This window comes from Myotis brandtii, unplaced genomic scaffold (genome assembly GCF_000412655.1).
Source record: "Myotis brandtii unplaced genomic scaffold, ASM41265v1 scaffold1074, whole genome shotgun sequence".
In the NCBI taxonomy this organism is placed as follows: domain Eukaryota; kingdom Metazoa; phylum Chordata; class Mammalia; order Chiroptera; family Vespertilionidae; genus Myotis; species Myotis brandtii.
This window is the reverse complement of record NW_005353653.1, coordinates 188,123-211,265: the sequence shown is the minus strand read 5'-3', so window position 1 is coordinate 211,265 and position 23,143 is coordinate 188,123. Positions and strand designations below refer to the sequence as shown.

At 54.1% G+C, this 23,143-nt stretch overlaps 1 protein-coding gene across 6 annotated transcripts in view; it reads right to left on the bottom strand.

The window, feature by feature from the left end:
• GRIK4 (glutamate receptor, ionotropic, kainate 4) overlaps positions 1-23,143 on the bottom strand; it is a 271,548-nt gene that overhangs the window by 95,451 nt on the left and 152,954 nt on the right. For all 6 annotated transcript variants that reach the window (XM_014541801.1, XM_014541793.1, XM_014541818.1 and 3 more), the window contains 2 exons: positions 10,615-10,793; positions 3,790-3,843 (listed from right to left, as the gene is read on the bottom strand). In XM_014541801.1, coding sequence (XP_014397287.1) covers positions 3,790-3,843; positions 10,615-10,793 — 233 coding nt within the window. The remainder of the gene's footprint in view (positions 1-3,789; positions 3,844-10,614; positions 10,794-23,143) is intronic.

Below are 23,143 nucleotides of genomic sequence, written 5' to 3'. Positions count from 1 at the left end.
GGAAGGGAGAGGGAGAGAGAGATGGAAACATCAATGATGAGAGAGAATCATTGATTGGCTGCCTCCTGCATTCCCCCTACTGGGGATCGAGCCTGCAACCCAGGCATATGCTCTGGCGGGGAATTGAACCACTATTTCCTGGTTCATAGGTTGATGCTCAACTCCTGAGCCACACTGGCCAGGTGCATTACCCTCTTTATGAAGCCTGGCCCACTCTGCTCTAGCCCAAGACTCCCACTGCAACTGGCAGAAAGAATGGACTTCAAAATAGTTTCTTTACTCCTAACAGAGGGTCTGTCCATTCCAGAAAGCCCAGGCCCTGAGGGGCTTCCAGACTCTCACTGACCTTTGCAATGGCATTGCCTCTGTTTCCCGGACTATTACACCACCACCATCACTGCTGCAGTTCCTGCTCTGCTTCCCCTCCCAGGTGCTCAGACGGTGTCACCCTTGTTAGCTCCAGGTCCAGAGAACTCGGACGCATGCTCCCAGAGCTCCCCTGGCCTGTGCCCACCCACGAGGAGAAATGCTCTTGGAAAGCGGGAAGTGTTGTAATGCAATCTCCCTCATCCTCACAGCGGCCCCAGGTTACACATGAGAGGACGGGGCTCAGCTCATCAGTGTGACTCTCCAAGGCACCCAGTGAGCCCAACAGAGGGGCGCTTGCTCGGTCTCCTGACTTCACAGGCCAGTGCTTTTCCACCAGAAAAACCACCCCTGGCCTCCCCCCACGAGGTCACCCCCATGTCGCCCTGCTTCCCAGCATCCTTCTCTGCTTCCTGGGGAGCAGCCCTGGCTGCCTGGCACAAGCAGCAGCCCTGGCCTCCGGCTCCCTCCTCTCTCCTCCCCAGGCTCCCCAAACGGGACACAACTGCATTTTACTCTCTCTTTCCTCTCCTGCCCACTTTCAGGGCTCCCCTCGTGCCTCCTTACTTTAAGCAAAAGCTTTCGTCTTGCTCTGGGAATCATCTAATCCTTTCTCCCTTCCACATGCTCTAATGTACAGCCGTGTTAGATAGAAAAAGTATACACATAAGCAGAGAAGGGCCTGGCGTTTGACATGCTGAGGGGTGGGGCCTGTGGGGGATTCTGGCGCTGGACCTGGTGCTGCTCGCCCCGACAGCACTCTGTAGTTGCACGTGTGCTGTGTGAGGTCTTCACACGGGGCTGGACTTCCAGGAAGCCAGTCCAGCAGGGGACAGGAGTGTGGGGAGCTGGGCGACGGCTGGGGAGCGAACCCCATTGTGGGAAAGAGGCCCCCGGGGTTCTTCAGGGGCTTTCAGCTCTGGGAGCAGAGGCCGGTGGAGGCGTCAGTGTGAACAGGCCCACAGCCGCCTGCACTCAGCGCTGCTCATAGGACCCCAACTGCTGGACAAGAACAGGACCGCGCAGCCCGGCGTTTCCTGGGCAGGCACCACCCACGCCGCACAGGGCAATGCCCAGACCCCGTCCCTGCACCCCGGGGGACGTATCCTATCACATACGCTGACCAAGAAAGTTTAACTTTTATGTAACCTTTTCCTCCTTAAGATTTAAGAGTTAAATCTGTGAGGTGAGATTCTGCTCACTAACATACTTGTATCCGCTTCATATCTTCTAATGGTTATTTTCATGGAGAGATGTAGTTAAGCAATTAACAACGATCACCTGCAGGGCCGCCCTAGAGCAGCCCATGTGGTTCAAGTGAGACCCTTTTCCCTGGGCTTGCCATGTGCCTTTAAACCCCCAGCCACGTGGGTGTGTGGTTCCTGTCCCAGAACCTTCTTCCTTCCTTGCTTATCTAGAAAAGCCCCACGGACTTTCAGAGAGCAGCTTAAAATCTGCTTCTATGGGGCCTTCTTTCCTCCTCCTCCTCCTTCTCCTAGTCCTCCTCTTTCTCCTCCTCTTCTTCTTCCTCCTCCTCCTCCTCTTCTTCCTCCTCCCCCTCTTCCTCCTCCTCGTCATGCTCCTCCTCTTCCTCCTCCTCATGCTCCTCCTCCTCCTCCTTTTCTTCCCCCTCCTCATGCTCCTCTTCCTCCTCCCCCTCTTCCTCCTCCTCCTCCTTTTCTTCCCCCTCCTCATGCTCCTCCTCTTCCTCCTCCTCATGCTCCTCCTCTTCCTCCTCCTCCTCCAAAGCCTGCCCCAGGTTGATTGAGTGGCCCCCGCTTTAGGGTGTAGACCATTTTGTACACATCTAATAGAATTTACCACTTTGCACAATGGATACTTTGCATTTTCCAAGGCAAATTTAGTTTCTTACTCCCATTTTAATCCCTAATTCCTGATGCAGCGCCTGAAACATCAAAAGCACATCTAGATGAAGGAGCCACTTGAGTGATCTCAAGATGTCATTCATTTATAAAATAAAACAGACTTCTTCTCTGAATGACTGCTATGACGGCTCTATTGGTAGCAGCCAGAAACTGGAAGCAACCAAAATGTGTCTCAATAGGTGGGTACATCCACACCAAAAGTTCAGTCAGCATGGATAAGGAACAGACGATGGACTCACATAACAACCTGGTGATTCTCAAGGGCACGGTGCTGGGAGTGACAACAGTTAACCTCAAAAGGTCACTGTGTGATTGCATCAAATAGCATCCTTGAAGCTATAAAACAACAGAAATAGAGAACAGAGTAGGGAGAGTGGGGATCAGGGTGGTGGTGAGGTTATAAATAGTAGCACAAGGGAGATTTTTGTGGTGATTAAATAGTTTTGTATCTTGATTGCAGTGGGAGTTACACAAATCTACACATTTTGAGAGATGTGCCATTTGCTATCCTGGTTTTGATGTTATTGTAATTAAATAAGATGTCACACCTGGAAGAAACTGGGTGCATTTCCTTTGTGACTTCCTGTGGTTCTTTTATTTTATTTCACATAAAAAGCTATAAAATTCTTCTAAAAACCCATTCTCTGACGTTCTTCTTCTCTCTAGTTGAGTGCCTGTACTTCATAACAACCTTTCTCTCTTCTTACTGATTCACAATTTCAAAACGCTTCCACATACATTAAATCACATCTTTTTAAAATGCAGCAACTCCATGACGCAGCTGCTCTTACCCTGTTTTACAGACCGAGGCTCGGCACTGGCTGGAGGGCACAGAGTTGGTAGGTGGCAAAGTTGGTGCCTCCACCTCACCCAGTAAAATGTCTACCGACTTCTTTCTCATCTGCAAAGTGGGGGTTGGAAGACACGGTCTCTGACGGTGCATCAGCGATGACACCTCGGGCCACGTGCACTTGCTGTGGCCTCACTGTCCTGCAGGAACCAGCACCGGGCTCTGGCGGGGTGGGGACCGGCAGCCAGCAGCCGGGCCTCCCAGGGCACGCCTCTCCCAGGGGAGGCTGTGCTGTGTAGTACGTGGCACTTGGACGGAGGGTCAGACTCTTCAAATCCCCGCTCTCCCAAGACGAAGAGTCGTCGAGGTGAGTGAGAATGCAGTAGTTCTTGAACTTCCATGTTCCTAGAACACCCTGCCTATTGGGCTGGCCTCTGCTTCTATTTTCCTGTCCCCACCTCCAGGGCACGCCTCTCCCAGGGGAGGCTGTGCTGTGTAGTACGTGGCACTTGGACGGAGGGTCAGACTCTTCAAATCCCCGCTCTCCCAAGACGAAGAGTCGTCGAGGTGAGTGAGAATGCAGTAGTTCTTGAACTTCCATGTTCCTAGAACACCCTGCCTATTGGGCTGGCCTCTGCTTCTATTTTCCTGTCCCCACCTCCTGGGCTTCATTCTGTACCCCCCCCCCCCCCGCCCCTGACTAAGGACACTCTCCATGCCAAGGAAGTGGGCTGTGAAATGTCTTACCAGATTAGTGAAGATGTACGTGTAATAGGCTGACACCATCCCTAGCTCAGCTGCCTGCAAAGGGAAGAGAAGGAGATTAGAGAGAAAAGCGATGTCCACTGGAAGTGGAGGAGCAGCGAGCGGTCCGCGTCTGCTGCTTGTCCGGCTCACTGGCCTTCGCTCCAGGCAGAGGAGAACATTGGGATCTGTTCTTATTTTGCCCTTGACCTTGAAGGACGGGGCACAAAATCACTGGCCTCTAGAGCAGGTCTCCCCACCTCCGCCCCACTCCCACCCACGCAGTGACTCGCAAAGCAGCTGCTGTCGTCATGCACAACAGGAGCAGGATAGGAGCAGGAATCCTGGAAAGCAAAACGACTGTAAGGAGAACGAAGCAGGTAACAAGCCAGGCTGTGACGATCACCTCCACACCTGCTAGCAATGGCAGTGGCTGAGCCACAGCCGCGGTGCTGAGCCGGGGACTCGTCTCACTTGGGCGAACTGAGGAGGCGGCATTGCCTCCCCGTCTGACAGCGGAGGAACCGCAACACCAGAGGCCCTATAACTAGGCCTCATGGATGGAGACGCTGACAGTAAAGCCAGGTCCCCCCACCTCCCAAAGGACTGCAATATGAATGGAAATCCTGCTGGAAATTCTGACACAATTTTCTCAGGAGCCAAGGTGTACCCAGAGAGGCTGTGGGTTAAAGGCAATTCCCAATGAACCCCACACGTGTCAGAATGCAAGGAGACAAGACGCCTGGCCTGGCTTCTGCATTAGTGAGAACCAAGCTGTCGGGACGGGACACGCCTCAACCTGGACCACAGCACACAGTGTGGTGTCCCCGCAGGGCGAGACGGCGGCTTCAGCACAGCCTCCCTTTGGTCTCATCTCTGCAGCAGTCATGCATGCTCCTCACCACCCTCCCGGGGGCAGTGTGCCCGGCTGTGTGTGATACTCTCAAAACCAACGAGCAGATCCAGTAAATAAGCCCAGCTCCCCAGGCCCGTCCCTCCCTCCACAGATGGCAGGTTCCTAATGTGCCTTCCTCTCTGGCCACTGTCATGACTAGGGAGGTGCCGGGGAGAAACACCCTGTGATGATCCCACTTTCCTGTTTACCCCCCGAGTAACGCCCATAACCCTGGGGGCATTCTTGAAGGACACCCCATCTCCCTGAAGAGCAGGCTGGGTAATGACATTGCCACCACTCCAGTGGAGATGCCGTGCAGAGCCCGCGTGACTGGGCAGGGGCATGTGGGGTCATGATGGAGCTCAAGGCTCCTAGTTGAGGCCCTCACTTCCCCAGCAAAGCTCCGTTTGCTCCTCCTCTTCTGAGAGGATGATGTGTCAAGATGCCTGCCCCCACCCCTCCCCACTGCCCAGGCTGGTGGCAGCCACCTGGAGGCAGGAGTGGGCTGGGGCAGGAGGCCGAGAGGGAGCACTGTTAGATGGTTAAACACATTTTGTGAAGTCTGCTGTACTATAGATAAAAGACAAGAGAGGCTTGGTTTTTAGGACTGAGTTCTCTGTAAATATAAAAGTCACTGCCGGAACAGCCACTCGATAAGAGGAGGGCTTACCCTGCAAATCCTCCTGAAATTGAGAGGCAGCAGATGCAGCCACGCTCGGGGCCAGGCTCAGCAGCGCACAGGGTCCCAGAGCGCCTTGTGCTCTCTGCTCACGCTGCCTTGCCCACTGAGCCCCCCCTCCTGAGGGCCCTCAAGGCTGGCTCTCATTCTGTGCAGGGGAGCGTGGGGCCCGGGGAGCGTGGGGCCTGGGGAGCATGGGGCTGACCCAGGCCTGGTGCCAGGCCTGCTGCCGGGGCCACTAGGAAGTCACCTGGGAACAAAGGGCGCAGGCTTTGCGGTGCCTCTCTGGTCATGCTGGTCAGTGTGGCTCCCAGGTCACAGGGCCGCAGCCAGTAAGTGGTCTCGGGAAACTGCCGCTGGCCCTGCAGAACCCTTTGCTACTAATGACCTTCACAGGCCAACTGTCCTTCAAAAGCACAGGCATTAAAACATTAAAAATCATCTTAAATGACAATAGGTGGCATTGGCAAGGTTGCCATAAGACACCCACACAGCTGGTAGGACTCTCAATTGTTATGGACTTTCTAAAAGGCAATCATATCGATATCCTTCAAACGTGCATACCTTTCACTCAGTAATTCCACTTCTAGAAATCTATGCCAGGAGAGTATTTGTGAATGTGTGTAACATTCTTTATACAGAAAAAGGTTAAAACTAGCCTGCATCTCCAATAATAAAGCAATCTATACTAATAAAAGGGTAATATGCTAAGGAGACCAGGTCAACCAGCCATCTTCCGGACGTCCGACTTCCTTCCAGACAAAGCCATGGTGGTGAGGGCCGAGGCAGAGGCTGTTAGGGACGATCAGGCCAGCAGGGGAGGGCCACTGGGGGCGAGATCAGGCTGGCAGGGGAGGGCAGTTAGGGGCGATGAGGCAGGCAGAGGCAGTTAGGGGCAATCAGGCCAGCAGGGGTGGGCAGTTAGGAGCAAGATCAGGCCAGCAGGGGAGGGGAGTTGAGGGCGAGATCAGGCTGGCAGGAGAGGGCAGTTGGGGGCAACCAGGGTGGTGGGGGAGGGCAGTTGGGGGCAATCGGGCCAGCAGGGGAGCAGTTAGGCGTCAGTCAGGCTGGCAGGGGAGTGGTTAGGGGGGGATCAGGCCGGCAGGCAGAAGGGGGTAGGAGCAATCAGGCAGGCAGGCAGGGGAGCGGGTGGGAGCCAGCAGTCCCAGATTGTGAGAGGGATGTCTGACTGCTAGTTTAGGCCTGATCCCTATCGGGCCTAAACCCACAGTCGGACATTCCCCGAGGGATCCCAAATTGGAGAGGGTGCAGGCTGGGCTGAGGGACAACCCCCCCCCCAGTGCACGAATTTTGTGCACCAGGCCTCTAGTCTTATCTAATAAAGAGGGAATATGCTAATTGCCCCTCACATCGTCACAAAGATGACGGTGCCCACAGCCAATAAGGAGGGAATATGCTAATTGACTGCCCCACCCTAAAAGATGGCAGCGCCCACTCCCCTCAGCCCCCCAGCCACCCAGAGCTGCCCGAGGCATAGGTAACCAGGGCCGGCCAAGGCTTGCGCTGCCGGCAGTGGCAGCAGCAGAGCTGTGATGGGGCGTCACCTTCCCCTGATCACTGGGTCGCCTCCCGCCCCTGAGGGCTCCCGGACTGTGAGAGGGGGCAGGCCAGGCTTAGGGACTCCCCTCTAGTGCATGAATTTTTATGCACTGGGCCTCTGGTAGTTAAATAAAGTATAATACATTATGATAGCAAATGATGCAGCTATTGAAATATTCATAGAAAAATATGTCATGGCATGGGGAAATGCATGGCATATAATTAAGCAGAAAAAAGCAGGTTACAGGAGAGTATGTGTGGGGTGATAATTTTGGGGGAAATGAGTCTATAAAGACAGAAAGAATAGACATCAGAATTTAACAGTGGTAGTCTCTGGGTAATGGAACTGTGAATACTTTCTATTTTCTTCCCTGTGCTTTTCTGTACCTTCCTGAATTTCAACAATAAACTACACATACCATTTCAGAGAGAGAGACCAAATGCAGCTGCGGGAAACCGTGAGGCACTGCTGGGCCAGGGCTGTCCCGGAGGCTTCCCAGGGACTGCCAGACCCTGGCTACTGCAAGGGGTGCATGCCGATCTGCCCTCTGCCAGGAGGCTCATACCCCCCCTCTTCCTGAGGACTCCTCAGCCTGGATTTCTTATGTCCTAAAACTTAGAGGAGCTTTTTCCATGATGACTTCATTGATCCTAGTCCCAGACATAAGAGAAGAAAGAGGAGGAAGGGAGAAAACTTGTGTGTGTGTGTGTCTGTGTGTGTGTGTGTGTGTGTGTGTGTGAGAGAGAGAGAGAGAGAGAGAGAGAGAGAGAGAGAGAATTGGGTATATGCACATAGACAGACATAGGTTTGAGCTGTGAGAAATTATTATAGCAATAGGCTGAAGAAATAACCCTCGGTACTCAGAATGCATTCGCGTCTCTTGTGAACTTGGAGACAAAAACTAGCTGGGGAGGGGAGGCTGGGAGAGAGGGAGGGCGGAGGAGGAAGAGAGGTCACTGTGTCTGCGGCTCCTCCCAGCCTGGTGGAGTGAACGTGCTCCTGGGGCTGAAGGTGATGCTTTTAGATGTGCAGCTAAAATCTCATAGGGAGAGGCCACTGGGCCTGGTGAGGTTGGGGAGCTGCTGCAAGTTGGGAGGAGCTCCAAGTCAGGCCCACTCTGTTTGGGGTGCATGCCTGGCCCAGGACTGGTGCCCAGAGACGCCGAGGCTGCCCAGTAGTCTCCAGCTGTGTGCCAGCACAGATGCCCAGGCAGCTGGCCTTGCTGCGTGTCTGTCTCTGTCTCCCTGGCATGGGCCTCACAGAGGCCCAGCTTCCCTGTGTGCAGGTCCTGAGTGAGGCCTGTGTCAGGTGGTCAGGAGAGCCCACTGTGGGCAGGGAAACTGGTGCAGGCCTGGCTCTGCTCCCAGGGCTGGCCCATGGGCCAGGCTGATCCTCTCCTGGAGCCTCAGTTTCCTCATCTGTGAAGTGGGCATATCACACCCACCTCATGCAGTCACCGAGCAGACCACACTGGGAAACCACACAGTGGCCCTGGTGACCAGGGCACCTGTGTAAGGTCGCATGCAGGCCTGTGTTCAGCAGTGCACACAGTTGTGACTGCCCTGGGTGTCCACACATGAGAATCCTTCTGTACTACTGGTCAGACATCCCACCCCATCACCCCAAACCCTCTAGAGACCCAGGGACTCCCCCAGAGCCCTGGCGGGATCTCACTGGCCAGTGTCTTGGTTGGTGGTTGCCCTCCTGCAGCAGCTCAGTGTCCCTAGGACATCGCCATTACCTGCTTTCTCCCGGCAGCCCTCAGGAGTGTCCACGGGAACTGAGGCGCACAGAGGTTTGTACGGGCTCAGGCCCAGCCCAGGGCTCCTTGAGCGTTGGCCAGGAGGACACCCCAGCACGGAGGGAGCAGAGTACAGGCTCCGAGGGAGGGGGAGGGACACCCACCTTCAGGAGGATGGGGAGGAGGGACGTACCTTCAGGAGGATGGGGGAGGAGGGACGCACCTTCAGGAGGATGGGGAGGAGGGCGCCCCCCTTCAGGAGGATGGGGAGGAGGGATGCACCTTCAGGAGGATGGGGAGGAGGGCGCCCCCCTTCAGGAGGATGGGGAGGAGGGATGCACCTTCAGGAGGATGGGGAGGAGGGCGCCCCCCTTCAGGAGGATGGGGAGGAGGGATGCACCTTCAGGAGGATGGGGAGGAGGGCGCCCCCCTTCAGGAGGATGGGGAGGAGGGATGCACCTTCAGGAGGATGGGGAGGAGGGCGCCCCCCTTCAGGAGGATGGGGAGGAGGGATGCACCTTCAGGAGGATGGGGAGGAGGGCGCCCCCCTTCAGGAGGATGGGGAGGAGGGATGCACCTTCAGGAGGATGGGGAGGAGGGCGCCCCCCTTCAGGAGGATGGGGAGGAGGGATGCACCTTCAGGAGGATGGGGAGGAGGGCGCCCCCCTTCAGGAGGATGGGGAGGAGGGATGCACCTTCAGGAGGATGGGGAGGAGGGCGCCCCCCTTCAGGAGGATGGGGAGGAGGGATGCACCTTCAGGAGGATGGGGAGGAGGGCGCCCCCCTTCAGGAGGATGGGGAGGAGGGATGCACCTTCAGGAGGATGGGGAGGAGGGCGCCCCCCTTCAGGAGGATGGGGAGGAGGGATGCACCTTCAGGAGGATGGGGAGGAGGGCGCCCCCCTTCAGGAGGATGGGGAGGAGGGATGCACCTTCAGGAGGATGGGGAGGAGGGCGCCCCCCTTCAGGAGGATGGGGAGGAGGGATGCACCTTCAGGAGGATGGGGAGGAGGGCGCCCCCCTTCAGGAGGATGGGGAGGAGGGATGCACCTTCAGGAGGATGGGGAGGAGGGCGCCCCCCTTCAGGAGGATGGGGAGGAGGGATGCACCTTCAGGAGGATGGGGAGGAGGGCGCCCCCCTTCAGGAGGATGGGGAGGAGGGATGCACCTTCAGGAGGATGGGGAGGAGGGCGCCCACCTTCAGGAGGATGGGGAGGAGGGATGCACCTTCAGTAGGATGGGGGAGGAGGGACACACCTTCAGGAGGATGGGGAGGAGGGATGCACCTTCAGGAGGATGGGGAGGAGGGACGTACCTTCAGGAGGATGGGGAGGAGGGACGTACCTTCAGGAGGATGGGGAGGAGGGACGTACCTTCAGGAGGATGGGGAGGAGGGACGTACCTTCAGGAGGATGGGGAGGAGGGACGTACCTTCAGGAGGATGGGGAGGAGGGACGTACCTTCAGGAGGATGGGGAGGAGGGACGTACCTTCAGGAGGATGGGGAGGAGGGACGTACCTTCAGGAGGATGGGGAGGAGGGACGTACCTTCAGGAGGATGGGGAGGAGGGACGTACCTTCAGGAGGATGGGGAGGAGGGACGTACCTTCAGGAGGATGGGGAGGAGGGACGTACCTTCAGGAGGATGGGGAGGAGGGACGTACCTTCAGGAGGATGGGGAGGAGGGACGTACCTTCAGGAGGATGGGGAGGAGGGACGTACCTTCAGGAGGATGGGGAGGAGGGACGTACCTTCAGGAGGATGGGGAGGAGGGACGTACCTTCAGGAGGATGGGGAGGAGGGACGTACCTTCAGGAGGATGGGGAGGAGGGACGTACCTTCAGGAGGATGGGGAGGAGGGACGTACCTTCAGGAGGATGGGGAGGAGGGACGTACCTTCAGGAGGATGGGGAGGAGGGACGTACCTTCAGGAGGATGGGGAGGAGGGACGCACCTTCAGGAGGATGGTGTGGGACACAGAGGCACTGGCGTGGACGATGACGGTGGCTGTCTTGTCGTCCCGAATCTCTTTGAGGAGTGGGGTGGGGTCCCTGGTGTCATCCAGCATCCGGACTGAGAGTGTGTCCTTGGAGATAAGGAATTGCCGGAGCAGCTTCTCCAGGTTTAAAAGGCCTGGATGGGAGAGAGGACGAAGACCCTGAGGGTCCGCATGCCGCCTGGGACCCACTGGAGCAGGAGTAGGCCACCCTCCAGGGCCTGCTATTGGCAGGTGGCCCAGCAAGTGCATCTTTGCCTGAGCAAGTTTCTTAGCTGTTTTGGGCTTCAAGTATCCCCTCTTCAATAAAACATGCTCCTATGCTTCCATGGCCCCCCTGACTCCCCTGGGAAGCTCCTATAAGGTAGACAATACACTCCCCCCAGGCAGACAGAGCCCCCACCCTCTCCTGGGGCTCCCCCCAGGCAGACAGAGCCCCCCTCTCCTGGGGCTCCCTCCAGGCAGACAGAGCCCCCACTTGCTCCTGGCCCTTGGGCAGCACTGGCCAGCAGGCAGCCCTGGGCTCAGGGACCAGGCCTGGGCTTCTTGCCCTAACTTAGCCACTTGCTCACTGTGTGACCTGTTCATGTCGCCAGCTCCCTTGGCCTCAGTTTCTTCATCTGAGAGATGAGAGCAGCAACAGCGGCCAGCTCCCAGGGCCGTGGCGAGGATTAGATGAGGCACATGAGACACTTGGGCCCAAGGGTGCACACAGAAAACCCTCCTAACCGTTACATCCAGCTCTCAACAGCCTTTGTCTGCATTGTGGGGGACGGGCCCCGGTCCCTCATGATCACAAGGCCCAGAAAACAGGTCTTGCAAACACTGAGAACTCCTCAGGGCACAGTGGCTGCATCAGACAGTGTTATTATAGCTTTAAAAGAACAGGCTTCAAGCTGCCACCCCAGCAGGCAATCGTGGGGCCCAGAACAGAACAGGAAGACTGGACCGCTCTAAGGGCCCCTCCTCCCCACCCCCTCTCCTGTCACTGCTACCTGCCTGGGGCAGGGATGGAAGGAGAGAGTCCAGAATGTGTGAATGAGACAAATGGTCATAATTCTGCTCTGTCTTTAAGGTCTTTAAGGCAGGCCAGCAGAGTGTGCAGGTCTCCTGGGAATACAGTGGCTCAAGCCCAATGGAATAGACCTATAGGCATTTGCTCTTTAAAGCTCAGAAGTAACATTTATTAAATCCTTGTTATGTTCCAGGTAATTGGCTGAACATTTTACGAGGTCCATCTCCTGTCAGCACTCACAGCAATGCGACAAGGCACCGTAAGTCCACAGCACAGAGAGCCTGAGGCTGCAGGCAGTGCCTTAGAGGGAAGGCCTGGCTTTCTGACCAGGCAGAGGCCCCCACGCTCCTGTTTCCATCCTGGCTGAAGGGACCAAAAATGCAGGAATGTCATGAGACATTCAGAGACCCGCCCTGCTCAGGTAACTCACCCTCTTGACCCTTGAGGATCAAAAGGTTAGCGAGAGTCGGAGCTGGGAAGAGGGTCACATGCCCTCCTCTTTTTGTTAGAGGTGGCAGCCTTGCCTGGCGACCAGGGAGCCAGCTGGGCTGAGTCCCATGTTCTCCTCACCATCCAGCCCTCTTCCCATAGGCCAGGCTGCCTCTGAGGACAGAACACACAGAAGGCAGCAGGCACAGAGCCTAGGCCGGCCCAGGGCGTCTTCTCCGGATGTGAACAGGGCAAAAGTAGCAGATGGAGCCCAAGGGCCTGGCATGAGGGAGACGGGGGCTCCAGGAGGTGGGCGACCTCTGCCCTCATGGGGCCTGAGCAGCATTCCAGGGGCTGGAGGCTGGGCGTGGGGTGGGGAGGGGAAGCCTGGAACGGCCACCTGAGCAGCCACGGAATGGGGTTGCCTTTCCTTCCTCCCCACAGGACACGGACTGTAAAGAGCCACTGTGGTCTGTGCCCCTCAAAGCCCCTCTCCACCGGCCTCCAGGGCAATGAGGGTGGTGGGCACTTGCTGCCAGTCCCTGATGCAGGTCTGGATTCAAGCTCAAGGTCAGCCCTCACTGGCTCTGTGACCTTGAGAAGTCACCTAACCTCTTCGAGGCTCCATCTTCATCTGTAAAATGGGTATAACAGGCCAGAGCTCAAGGAGGTCCTTTAGGAAAGCTCGCTGGGAACTGGAATATGTAGCATCCATGTCACTTCTCCTGTATTTACTCATCCACACAAGAGCTCAAAAGGCGTGGCTCAGTGAGGCAGAACGCGAGAGGGGAGAGAGTAGAAGTCTTGAACCAAATTCACCCTGCACACCCCACGTGCCAGGCACTGGCCCACAAAACCCAGAAGAGAAGATGGAGCAGGTACAGACCCTGCCCTCCAGGAGCTTAGGTCCCAGGAACTAAGTCTATAGGAAAGTTCAGCTCATGTCCCTATTCTTTCATGGCCCGAATGCCGGGTTTTCTAGGGGCCCCGCATTGTGTCCTGTAAGTACATGGAGAGTATTCACCACATCTTCCTTGTTGCTGATGGAAAAGCACAACCTCGCCTGCACAAAGGCCTGGAGCCCCCCTTTCCAAGGAGGCCACAGAGGACCTGGGTCTTGGCATCTCCTTGACTCAGGAAAGACCTGCAGGTGTGGGCGGGAGGGAGCACACAGCTGCAGGGGGAGGGGGAGGCGTCGCGGGGGACCTGGATGTAGCAGAAGAATCTTTGGAGCGTGGCTGGGAAAGAGGCCAAATGCCCTGGGATCATTCAGTCTTGGCAATGAAATTCAATGGAACGAGACAGGAAAGCCTGCGGTGACAGCAGGGTGACACTCCTCCCAGAGGCCACATACACTGGGGTCTGAGCTCCTGGGGAAAAGAGCCTCCCAGAGACCACATACACTGAGGACCCCGCTCCAGGCACCACCCGGCATGCCCTCCACTGACTGCACTTTAAACAAAGAAGCAGCATCAACCCCATCTCATCCAGCTGAGGCTCAGGGGAGGGCGGGCAGGGGAGGGCAGTGAGCCTGGGAGGGCCGCATCCCACCCAGGGTCTCCCAGAGCTCACTCCTTTCTCCAGCCTGGACCCCAGCTGAGCAGCAAAGAGAGCACAAAGTCTGGGGATTAACCCCAGCTCTCCTGCAGCTGCAGGCAATGTGGGCACTTCCTCCGCCCTCTGGCCTCAGGGTGCTCATCTGGAAATAGGGAGAGTAACTGTCTCACAGGGTTAGTGAGAGGAAGCAGAACAGTGTCTGTCACCTGGAAGGTGCTTCGCAAATCCAGTTTCCACTCCTCTCCCTCCCACCTTCATAGCTCAGCCACCCTTCACACAGTCTTCCACCTCTTACAAAACTTATCATCCTGCCCACAAAACACAGCCCTTAGTTATGTCAACTGATGACCAATGACGCCAATTCAACACCAACAGGAATCACCAATTTGGGGTGTGGGGAAGACGAAAACCTTATTTAGTGCAAATAGCTCAGCAGTAATAGAGTGCTATCGCAGGGCCGGGAGGCCACCCCGTGAGGCTTCCAGGGCCTAGGCCTTTTTCAGCAGGCAGCTCTGCCCGCTCCACCATCTCCACACCAGTCTGTCTGCTCCACCCGCTCCATGCCAGTCCACACCAGTCTGCCTGCTCCATCCGCTCCACGCCAGGCCACGCCAGTCTGCCTGCTCCACCCGCTCCACGCCAGGCCACGCCAGTCTGCCTGCTCCACCCGCTCCACGCCAGGCCACGCCAGTCTGCCTGCTCCACCCGCTCCACGCCAGGCCACGCCAGTCTGCCTGCTCCACCCGCTCCACGCCAGGCCACGCCAGTCTGCCTGCTCCACCCGCTCCACGCCAGGCCACGCCAGTCTGCCTGCTCCACCCGCTCCACGCCAGGCCACGCCAGTCTGCCTGCTCCACCCGCTCCACGCCAGGCCACGCCAGTCTGCCTGCTCCACCCGCTCCACGCCAGGCCACGCCAGTCTGCCCGCTCCACCCGCTCCATGCCAGGCCACACCAGTCTGCCTGCTCCACCCGCTCCATGCCAGGCCACGCCAGTCTGCCTGCTCCACCCGCTCCATGCCAGTCCACACCAGTCTGCCTGCTCCATCCGCTCCATGCCAGGCCACGCCAGTCTGCCTGCTCCATCCGCTCCATGCCAGGCCACGCCAGTCTGCCTGCTCCATCCGCTCCATGCCAGGCCACGCCAGTCTGCCTGCTCCATCCGCTCCATGCCAGGCCACGCCAGTCTGCCTGCTCCATCCGCTCCATGCCAGGCCACGCCAGTCTGCCTGCTCCATCCGCTCCATGCCAGGCCACGCCAGTCTGCCTGCTCCATCCGCTCCATGCCAGGCCACGCCAGTCTGCCTGCTCCATCCGCTCCATGCCAGTCCACACCAGTCTGCCTGCTCCATCCGCTCCATGCCAGGCCACGCCAGTCTGCCTGCTCCATCCGCTCCATGCCAGGCCACGCCAGTCTGCCTGGCTTTGCTCTGTGCTGCTAGTGCACTCTGCTTGGCTCCAGTGAGACATCTCTGAGATGTCTCCAGTGCTTCAGTTGCAGCCTGAGAAAGGCAGCCTCCAGCTGCTATGGAAAGTGCACTCCAAGCCAGAGGGGCGCTGGCTGCTAGTATATGGACAGAAGTCCCAGCTTCTGGTCCCTGATTGGTCCGTCCTCATGCAAATGAGAACACCAGATCCTCACATTTGACTGGTCCAAAGGCACTGTTCTAATTGATCAGAATAGAGATGCTCTGATTGGTCAGACCTGTGCAGCTCCGATTGAATGGGGAAAACCTCAGCCATATTGGTCGAACTAGGATTCCAGGAACTGCTTCATGAGAGGGAATCAGCTGGCAGCTCAGTGCAGAACCTTCTCCCAGGGAAGTGCAGTTTGTGTGAGAGGCCCCTGTGCAGAAATGGCTGCTAGGCTCTGCTCTCTTTTAAATTGATCCCTTCTTAGTAGGTATCTTTTTTATTCTTTTCAGGATTCAGTTAAACTATTTTATAGCATCTACTTAGGTATATCTTTCTATATAAAACTCTAATATGCAAATCGACTGAATGGCATAATGACTGGCAGAACGACCGGTCCCTATGATGTGCACTGACCACCAGGGGCCAGATGCTCAATGCAGGAGCTTTCCCCACCTCACAGGCCCCAACCAGTGGTGGTGGCAGGGGGTGGGGCCAGTGAGTGGGCGACACCAGGCCAGCCAAGGCGGGTGTAATTGGGGGCCCCCCTGATCACCCCGCCGGTTGCCCCGCAGAAGGAGGCGACCGGCAGCAGTGGCAGGGGGTGGGGCCAGTGAGTGGGTGGTGCCAGGCCAGCCAAGGCTGGTGTGAGCAGGGGCCCTGATCACCACCACCCCCGTCACCCCACAGATCAGCCCTGATTGCCGGCCAGGCCTAGGGACCCTGCCGGAGCATGAATTTCGTGCACCGGGCCTTAGTCTATACTAATAAAAGGGTAATATGCTAATTAGACTGGACATCCTTCCGGACAAAGCCACGGTGGCAGGGGCTGAGGCAGAGGCAGTTAGGGGCAATCAGGTCAGCAGGGGAGAGCAGTTAGGGGGGACCGGGCTGGCAGGGGAGAGCAGTTAGGGGGATCAGGCAGGCAGGCAGAGAGGTTAGGGGCAATCAGGCAGGCTGGCAGGTGAGCGGTTAGGAGTCAGTGGTCCCAGATTGCGAGAGGGATGTCAGACTGCTAGTTTAGGCCCAATCCCTGCCTAAACTGGCAGTCAGACATACCCCAAGGGGTCCCGGATTGGAGAGGGTGCAGGCCGGGCTGAGGGACCCACCCCCTCCCGTGCATGAATTTTGTGCACCGGGCCTCCGGTATGTTACATATTACAATATGCACACACATACACTATTTCACCATGTGAAGGAGTCCCACTCACACTTCTCTGCACATCCCTCATGCGAGGCAGGGCTTGGGGTACTTAGTGACTGACAGAACTAGAGACTGTGGGCCACAGACAGCGCCCCCACATCCTAACAGCCCAGGGAGCTGCAGTGCCTGGAGGGGCAGCAGAGGGAATGAGGAAGACACTCTGGTCCCCAGCAGCCGTGGGAACCACTCCAGGAACAAGCACAGGCCTCGCTCAGCCTGAGGAAGAGCCTCTGTTCAAGATGCCAGTGGTGCAGCGGCAGCGGCAGGAGGGATGAGCCCGGGCGCTGCAGGCAGTCGGGAAGGGCTGAGCCTCTGAAGAGGCTGCCCAGGGATTAAACCCAAACCCGTGGCTGGAAGTTGAGCTAGAAGAATGTTGACGTCCTTCTAGCGCACAGTTTCTCTAATTCTATGAATCACAAGAGGATGTTTTAAAAATTCTAGGCAGTGGAAGAAACTTGCAGATGAGAAAGTGTGGTTCGGTCACTTTAAACATATTAGGAGTGTTTCGGTGCATTTGATATGCTTCAATTGTCGTCCTCTCCATTTCTCCCTGTTTAATGGAACTAAGGGGTTTACCAGAGGCAGCTGCCACAGAGGTCGGAGCTGCTCTCTCCCTGGCTTGCCTTCCACCCCCACCCACCCCTCGGCTCCAGAAGGGCCCTGGCCCAGCAGGGGTCCTTCCAAGTCCAGCTCCGGATGAGAGGACCCCACAGCCCTGACGGGATGTGGCCTGATGTTCTGGGAAGGAGAAAGGCTGGCTTTGGGATGTGGAAGGCAGGGGGCCAGTGGGGGTGGAGGGTGATGGAGAGGCTGTGAAAGACACTGCCAGGGTTGGACAGGGCCAGAGGGCAATGACGCAAATGCCCACATGAAGGCAGAGGACCCTTCTATCAAAAAACAAGATAAAAACCCATTTCCATGGGCATCACTTCCTCTCCACCAGCTGATGCCTTGGGTGCGGGCTTTGCTTCTGCAAATGTCAATGTTCCCAGAAGGCAGCTGGCATAATCCTGACCTCAGAGGACTGTGGGGAGGGTTAGTGAGCACACGGAGCTCACCACTGTGCACGGTGCCCTAAATCTAGAAGTCTCCATCCCCTCCTGCTTGCCAGGCACATGTGCCCAGGCGTGTGGCTTCAGACTGTTCCACGGAGCAGATGAGGGAGCAGGACGAGGCTCTGATGTGTTGCTGGTGTGGAAGGGGCACCGAATTAGTTCAAATGCTTGAACAACATATTTCACTCGCTTCTTGGTTTTGTCCCATCCCACACCTAGCTCGGCCCAAGAATGGGCAGGGAGGGCCAGAACACGGGCCAGAGGGAAAAGAGGGGGGAGGGGAAGAGACTGTGGCTTCTCGCTCACAGCAGGACAGTCTGTGCCTGGCATGGCCGGGGAGACTGTCCCCTTGTCTGATGGAAAGATGGGGGTGGGGAGAACGTGGCCTCTGTGCTGCCATCAGTCTCCCAAATTCACAGTGTGTTTCCAGCATGGGCCTCAGCTGCCAGGGCCCAGCTGACTGAGAGCAAGAGGGACTGTGGCTAGACACAAGAAAGAACTTCCTGTCAGGTTGGTGAGACATTGTACCCAGCACTGAGGAAAACTGCAGGAGAACCTTTGCCTGGAGATGTTTATAGCCTGTGCTTTGTCCCTCGACACACCTGCTGCGAGCAGGAGGTGCACCGGTTCTGTCCTGCCTGAGGGGGCTTGTGGCAGAAATTTCCAGGGGAGTCCTTGACTCCGTTACCCCATTCAGTGGTGCTAGGATCCCACATGAGGGGGTCCACTTGGGGAATGCAAGGTTTCCCAGCCATGTTCCATTGAAGACTGGCATCCTATGGGCTTCCAGCTCAGCACCCTTTGGGCTCATGGCCAAAGCTGTTTGGAAGATGAGGAGGTAAGATAGTTGTTTGGTATAGGACAGGTCAGCGTCCATGCTAATGTGCCGTGCATCTCTACAAGGGGAAATAGAACAGAGTGGTATCCGACATTTCTGGGTTTGAATGGAGGGCCACAAAACTCGTTATTCACAAAGCACGCACCATCTAAGTAGCGCTGCCTGATGGAATGTCTGGTGGAAAAGTTCTAGATCTGCGCTGTCCACATGTGGCCACTGAGAACTGGAAATGTGGCTGGTGAGAGGGAGGAACTGAGTTTTACATTTCATTTAGCTTTAAGATGAGGAATGCCAGTACTTCCAAGCCCTGGGTTGTAATAAATAAATGATAAGTGATGTAAAAAGCATACATGGGCTCTGGTCCAAGATGGCGGAATGGGAACACCCTGCACTCCCCACTCCAGCAACGCATAGAATGACACATACAGACAGAGCAGTCCCCCCTGGAGAAGAACAGGGGCTGACCGAACGGATTCTGAGAGAGAGAGAGAGAGAGAGAGAGAGAGATGGAGAGTAAGAGAGGGAGAGAGGGAAAAGAAGGGAGAGAGAGAGAGGGAGAGAGGGAGAGAGAGGGAGAAGGAGGGAGAGAGAGAAAGGTTGACCTGCAGCAGCTCTGGCTCCAGCTTCCAGCCTTGTAACTCACCCCCAGACTCTCCTCAAGTCACATTCAAGTTCATGTTAGCTGCAGCTCCAGCCCAGGTGTGGCTTCCTGCAACCATACCTCCCTCAGCTACAGCCCAGCTTACGTCCAGGATCCCTTCAGCTGGTTCCACCTGCAGCTGTGGTTCAGCCCAGGAACTCTGGGAGGCCTGAGTCCACTCCAGCTACAAATCCAGCCACCCTGCCAAGGGTCCAGTGCAGCTTGCCCCTGGGACTTTCCTTGGCCCTTTCCATTCCAGCTATAGTTCCAGGTCTTCATAAGGCCTGTCCCCCAGGGACTCCCTGTGGCCCATGCAGGCTCCAGCTCCCACTGGCCTGCCAAGGACACTGACACACAGTCTACACAGGAGCCCTCCTACACAAGGTCACTCCTGCAGGACCAAGAGAGGTTGCTGTTTCACCTAATTCATAGCAACAAACACACAGAGACAGCCAAAATGAAGAGATAGAGAAATACGTCCCAAACTAAAGACCAGTACAAAGCCCCAGAAAAAGAACGAAATGAAACAGAGACAAGCAATCTATCAGATAAAGTGTTCAAAACACTGGTTATTAGGATGCTCAATGATCTCAACAAAGAAGCCCCTGCGAACTCGGGCACCAGGAGGGACCTGCGACCCAAGCTCTTGGCCAGCCCAGAGACCGGCAGCCCACCAGGAACGCAGGCTTTTGACCCACGCCAGCCCCAGTCGACCCAGTGGATACAGTCTGGTTGGACTGAAGCCAAAGCGGGACCTTTGCACCAGTGAGGGTGAAGAAGCTGATTTTTTAACCAGCTCATCCTTTTCTGAGGAGCCACCACAGTGGTGAACAGCACCCACCACAGGAGCTGCTGCCAACTGAGGAGCAACTGCTACCACAACCGCCCGAGGAGCAACCGCAGCCTGAGGAGCCACAGCCACCCAAGGAGCAGCCCCTGAACGATTCAAAAAACAAGAAAAAATGATAGTAAATCATCTAACTCTACAACTCAAAGAATTAGAAAGAGAGCAACAAGAAATGTCCAGAGTGAGCAGAATGAAGGAGATAATAAAGATTAGAGCAGAAATAAATGACATAGACACCAAAAAAAATACATAAAATCAATGAAACCAAGAGTTAGTTCTTTGAAAGGATAAACAAGATCGATAAGCCTCTAGCCAGGCTCACCAAGAAGCAAAGAGAGAGGACCCAAATAAACAAAATCAGAAATGATAGAGGTAAAATAACAACAGACCCCACAGAAATACAAATGATTGTTAAATAATACTATGGACAACTCTACTCCAACAAATTAGACAACCTGGAGGAAATGGACATATTCCTAGAAAAATACAACATTCCAAAACTCAATCAGGAAGAATCTAAAAATCTCAACAGGCCAATAACTATGGAAGAAATTGAAGCAGTCATCAAGAAGCTTCCAGCAAACAAAAGCCCAGGACCAGAGTGCTTCACAGGGGAGTTTTACCAAACATTCAAGGAAGAACTAAAACCTATCCTCCTCAGACTATTCCAAAAAATCCAAGAGGAAGGAACACTTCCAAGCTCATTCTATGGAGTCAGCATCACCCTAATACCAAAACCAGGTAAAGACAACACAATGAAAGAGAATTACAGGCCAATATCCCTCATGAACATAGATGCCAAAATCCTCAACAAAATCTTAGCAAATCGGATCCAACAGTACATCAGAAAGATCATACACCATGACCAAGTAGGATTTATCCCAGGGATGCAAGGATGGTACAACATCCGTAAATCAATAAACGTAATACATCACATAAACAAATTGAAAGAAAAAAACCACATGGTCATATCAATTGATGCAGAAAAAGCATTCGACAAAATCCAACACCCATTTTTGATAAAAACTCTCAGCAAGGTGGGAATAGAAGGATCATACCTCAACATAATAAAAGCCATATATGACAAACCCACAGCCAACATCATACTCAATGGACAAAAACTAACACCATTTCCCCTAAAAACAGGAACAAGACAGGGATGCCCACTCTCACCACTCCTGTTCAACATAGTACTGGAAGTATTAGCCATTGCAATTAGACAAGAAGAAGAAATAAAAGGCATCCAAATTGGAAAAGAGGAAGTAAAACTGTCCTTATTTGCAGACGACATGATATTATACATACAAAACCCTAGAGACTCCATCAAAAAACTACTAGACTTAATACATGAATTTGGCAATGTAGCAGGATACAAAATTAACCCCAAGAAATCTGAGGCATTTCTATACACCAATAGTGAACTTTCAGAAAGAGAGATTATAAAAACAATCCCATTTACCATCGCACCAAAAAAATTAAGCTACCTAGGAATAAACTTAACTAAAGAGGTAAAAGACCTCTACTCAGAAAACTACAGGACATTGAAAAAAGAGATAGAGGAAGACATAAAGAGATGGAAGAACATACCATGTTCTTGGATTGGTAGAATCAACATCATTAAAATGTCCATACTACCCAAAGCAATCTATAAATTCAACGCACTTCCCATTAAAATACCAATGGCCTACTTCAAAGATCTAGAACGAACTCTCCAAAAATTCATCTGGAATAAAAAAAGACCCCGAATAGCTGCAGCGATCCTGAGAAAGAACAAAGTAGGTGGGATCTCAATGCCAGATATCAAGCTGTATTACAAAGCCACTGTTCTCAAAACTGCCTGGTACTGGCACAAGAACAGACATATAGATCAATGGAATAGAATAGAGAGCCCAGAAATCAGCCCCAACCAATACGCTCAATTAATATTTGACAAAGGAGGCAAGAACATACAATGGAGTCAAGACAGTCTCTTCAATAAATGGTGCTGGGAAAATTGGACAGATACATGCAAGAAAATGAAACTAGACCACCAACTTACACCATACACAAGAATAAACTCAAAATGGATAAAGGACTTAAATGTACGACAGGAAACCATAAAAATTCTAGAAGAATCCAAAGGCAACAAAATCTCAGACATATGCCAAAGCAATTTCTTCACTGATACAGCTCCTAGGGCAGTTGAAACTAAAGAGAAAATGAACAAATGGGACTACATCAAAATAAAAAGCTTCTGCACAGCAAAAGAAACCATCAACAAAACAACAAGAAAACCCACTGCGTGGGAAAACATATTTGCCAACGTCATATCTGATAAGGGCCTAATCTCCAAAATTTATAGGGAACTCATACAACTTAACAAAAAGAAGATAAACAATCCAATCAAAAAATGGGCAAAGGATCTAAATAGACACCTTTCAAAAGAGGACATTCAGAAAGCCAAGAGACATATGAAAACATGCTCAAAGTCACTAATCATCCGAGAGATGCAAATCAAAACAACAATGAGGTACCATCTCACACCTGTCAGAATGGCTATCATCAACAAATCAACAAACGACAAGTGCTGGAGAGGATGTGGAGAAAAAGGAACACTTGTGCACTGCTGGTGGGAATGCAGACTGGTGCAGCCACTATGGAAGACAGTATGGAGTTTCCTCAAAAAACTGGAAATGGAACTCCCATTTGACCCTGTGATCCCACTTCTAGGAATATATCCCAAGAAACCAAAAACACCAATCAGAAAGGATATATGCACCCCTATGTTCATAGCAGCACAATTCACCATAGCTAAGATTTGGAAACAGCCTAAGTGCCCATCAGTAGATGAATGGATTAGAAAACTGTGGTACATCTACACGATGGAATACTATGCTGCTGTAAAAAAGAAGGAACTCTTACAATTTGCAACGGCATGGATGGAGCTGGAGAGCATTATGCTAAGTGAAATAAGCCAGTCAATGAAGGAAAAATACCACATGATCTCACTCATTCATGGATAATAAAGACCATTACAAACTTTTGAACAATAATAGATACAGAGGCAGAGCTGCCTCAAACTGATTGTCAAACTGCAGTGGGAAGGCCAGAGAGGGTTGGGGGGCAGAAGGGAGGGGAGTAAGAGATCAACCGAAGGACTTGTATGCATGCATATAAGCAAAACCAATGGACATAAGACACTGGGGGGTAAGGGAGGGCAGGGGATTGTCAAGGGCGGGGAAAAAAAAAGATACATATGTAATACCCTTTGTAATACTTATAATATTTTTTT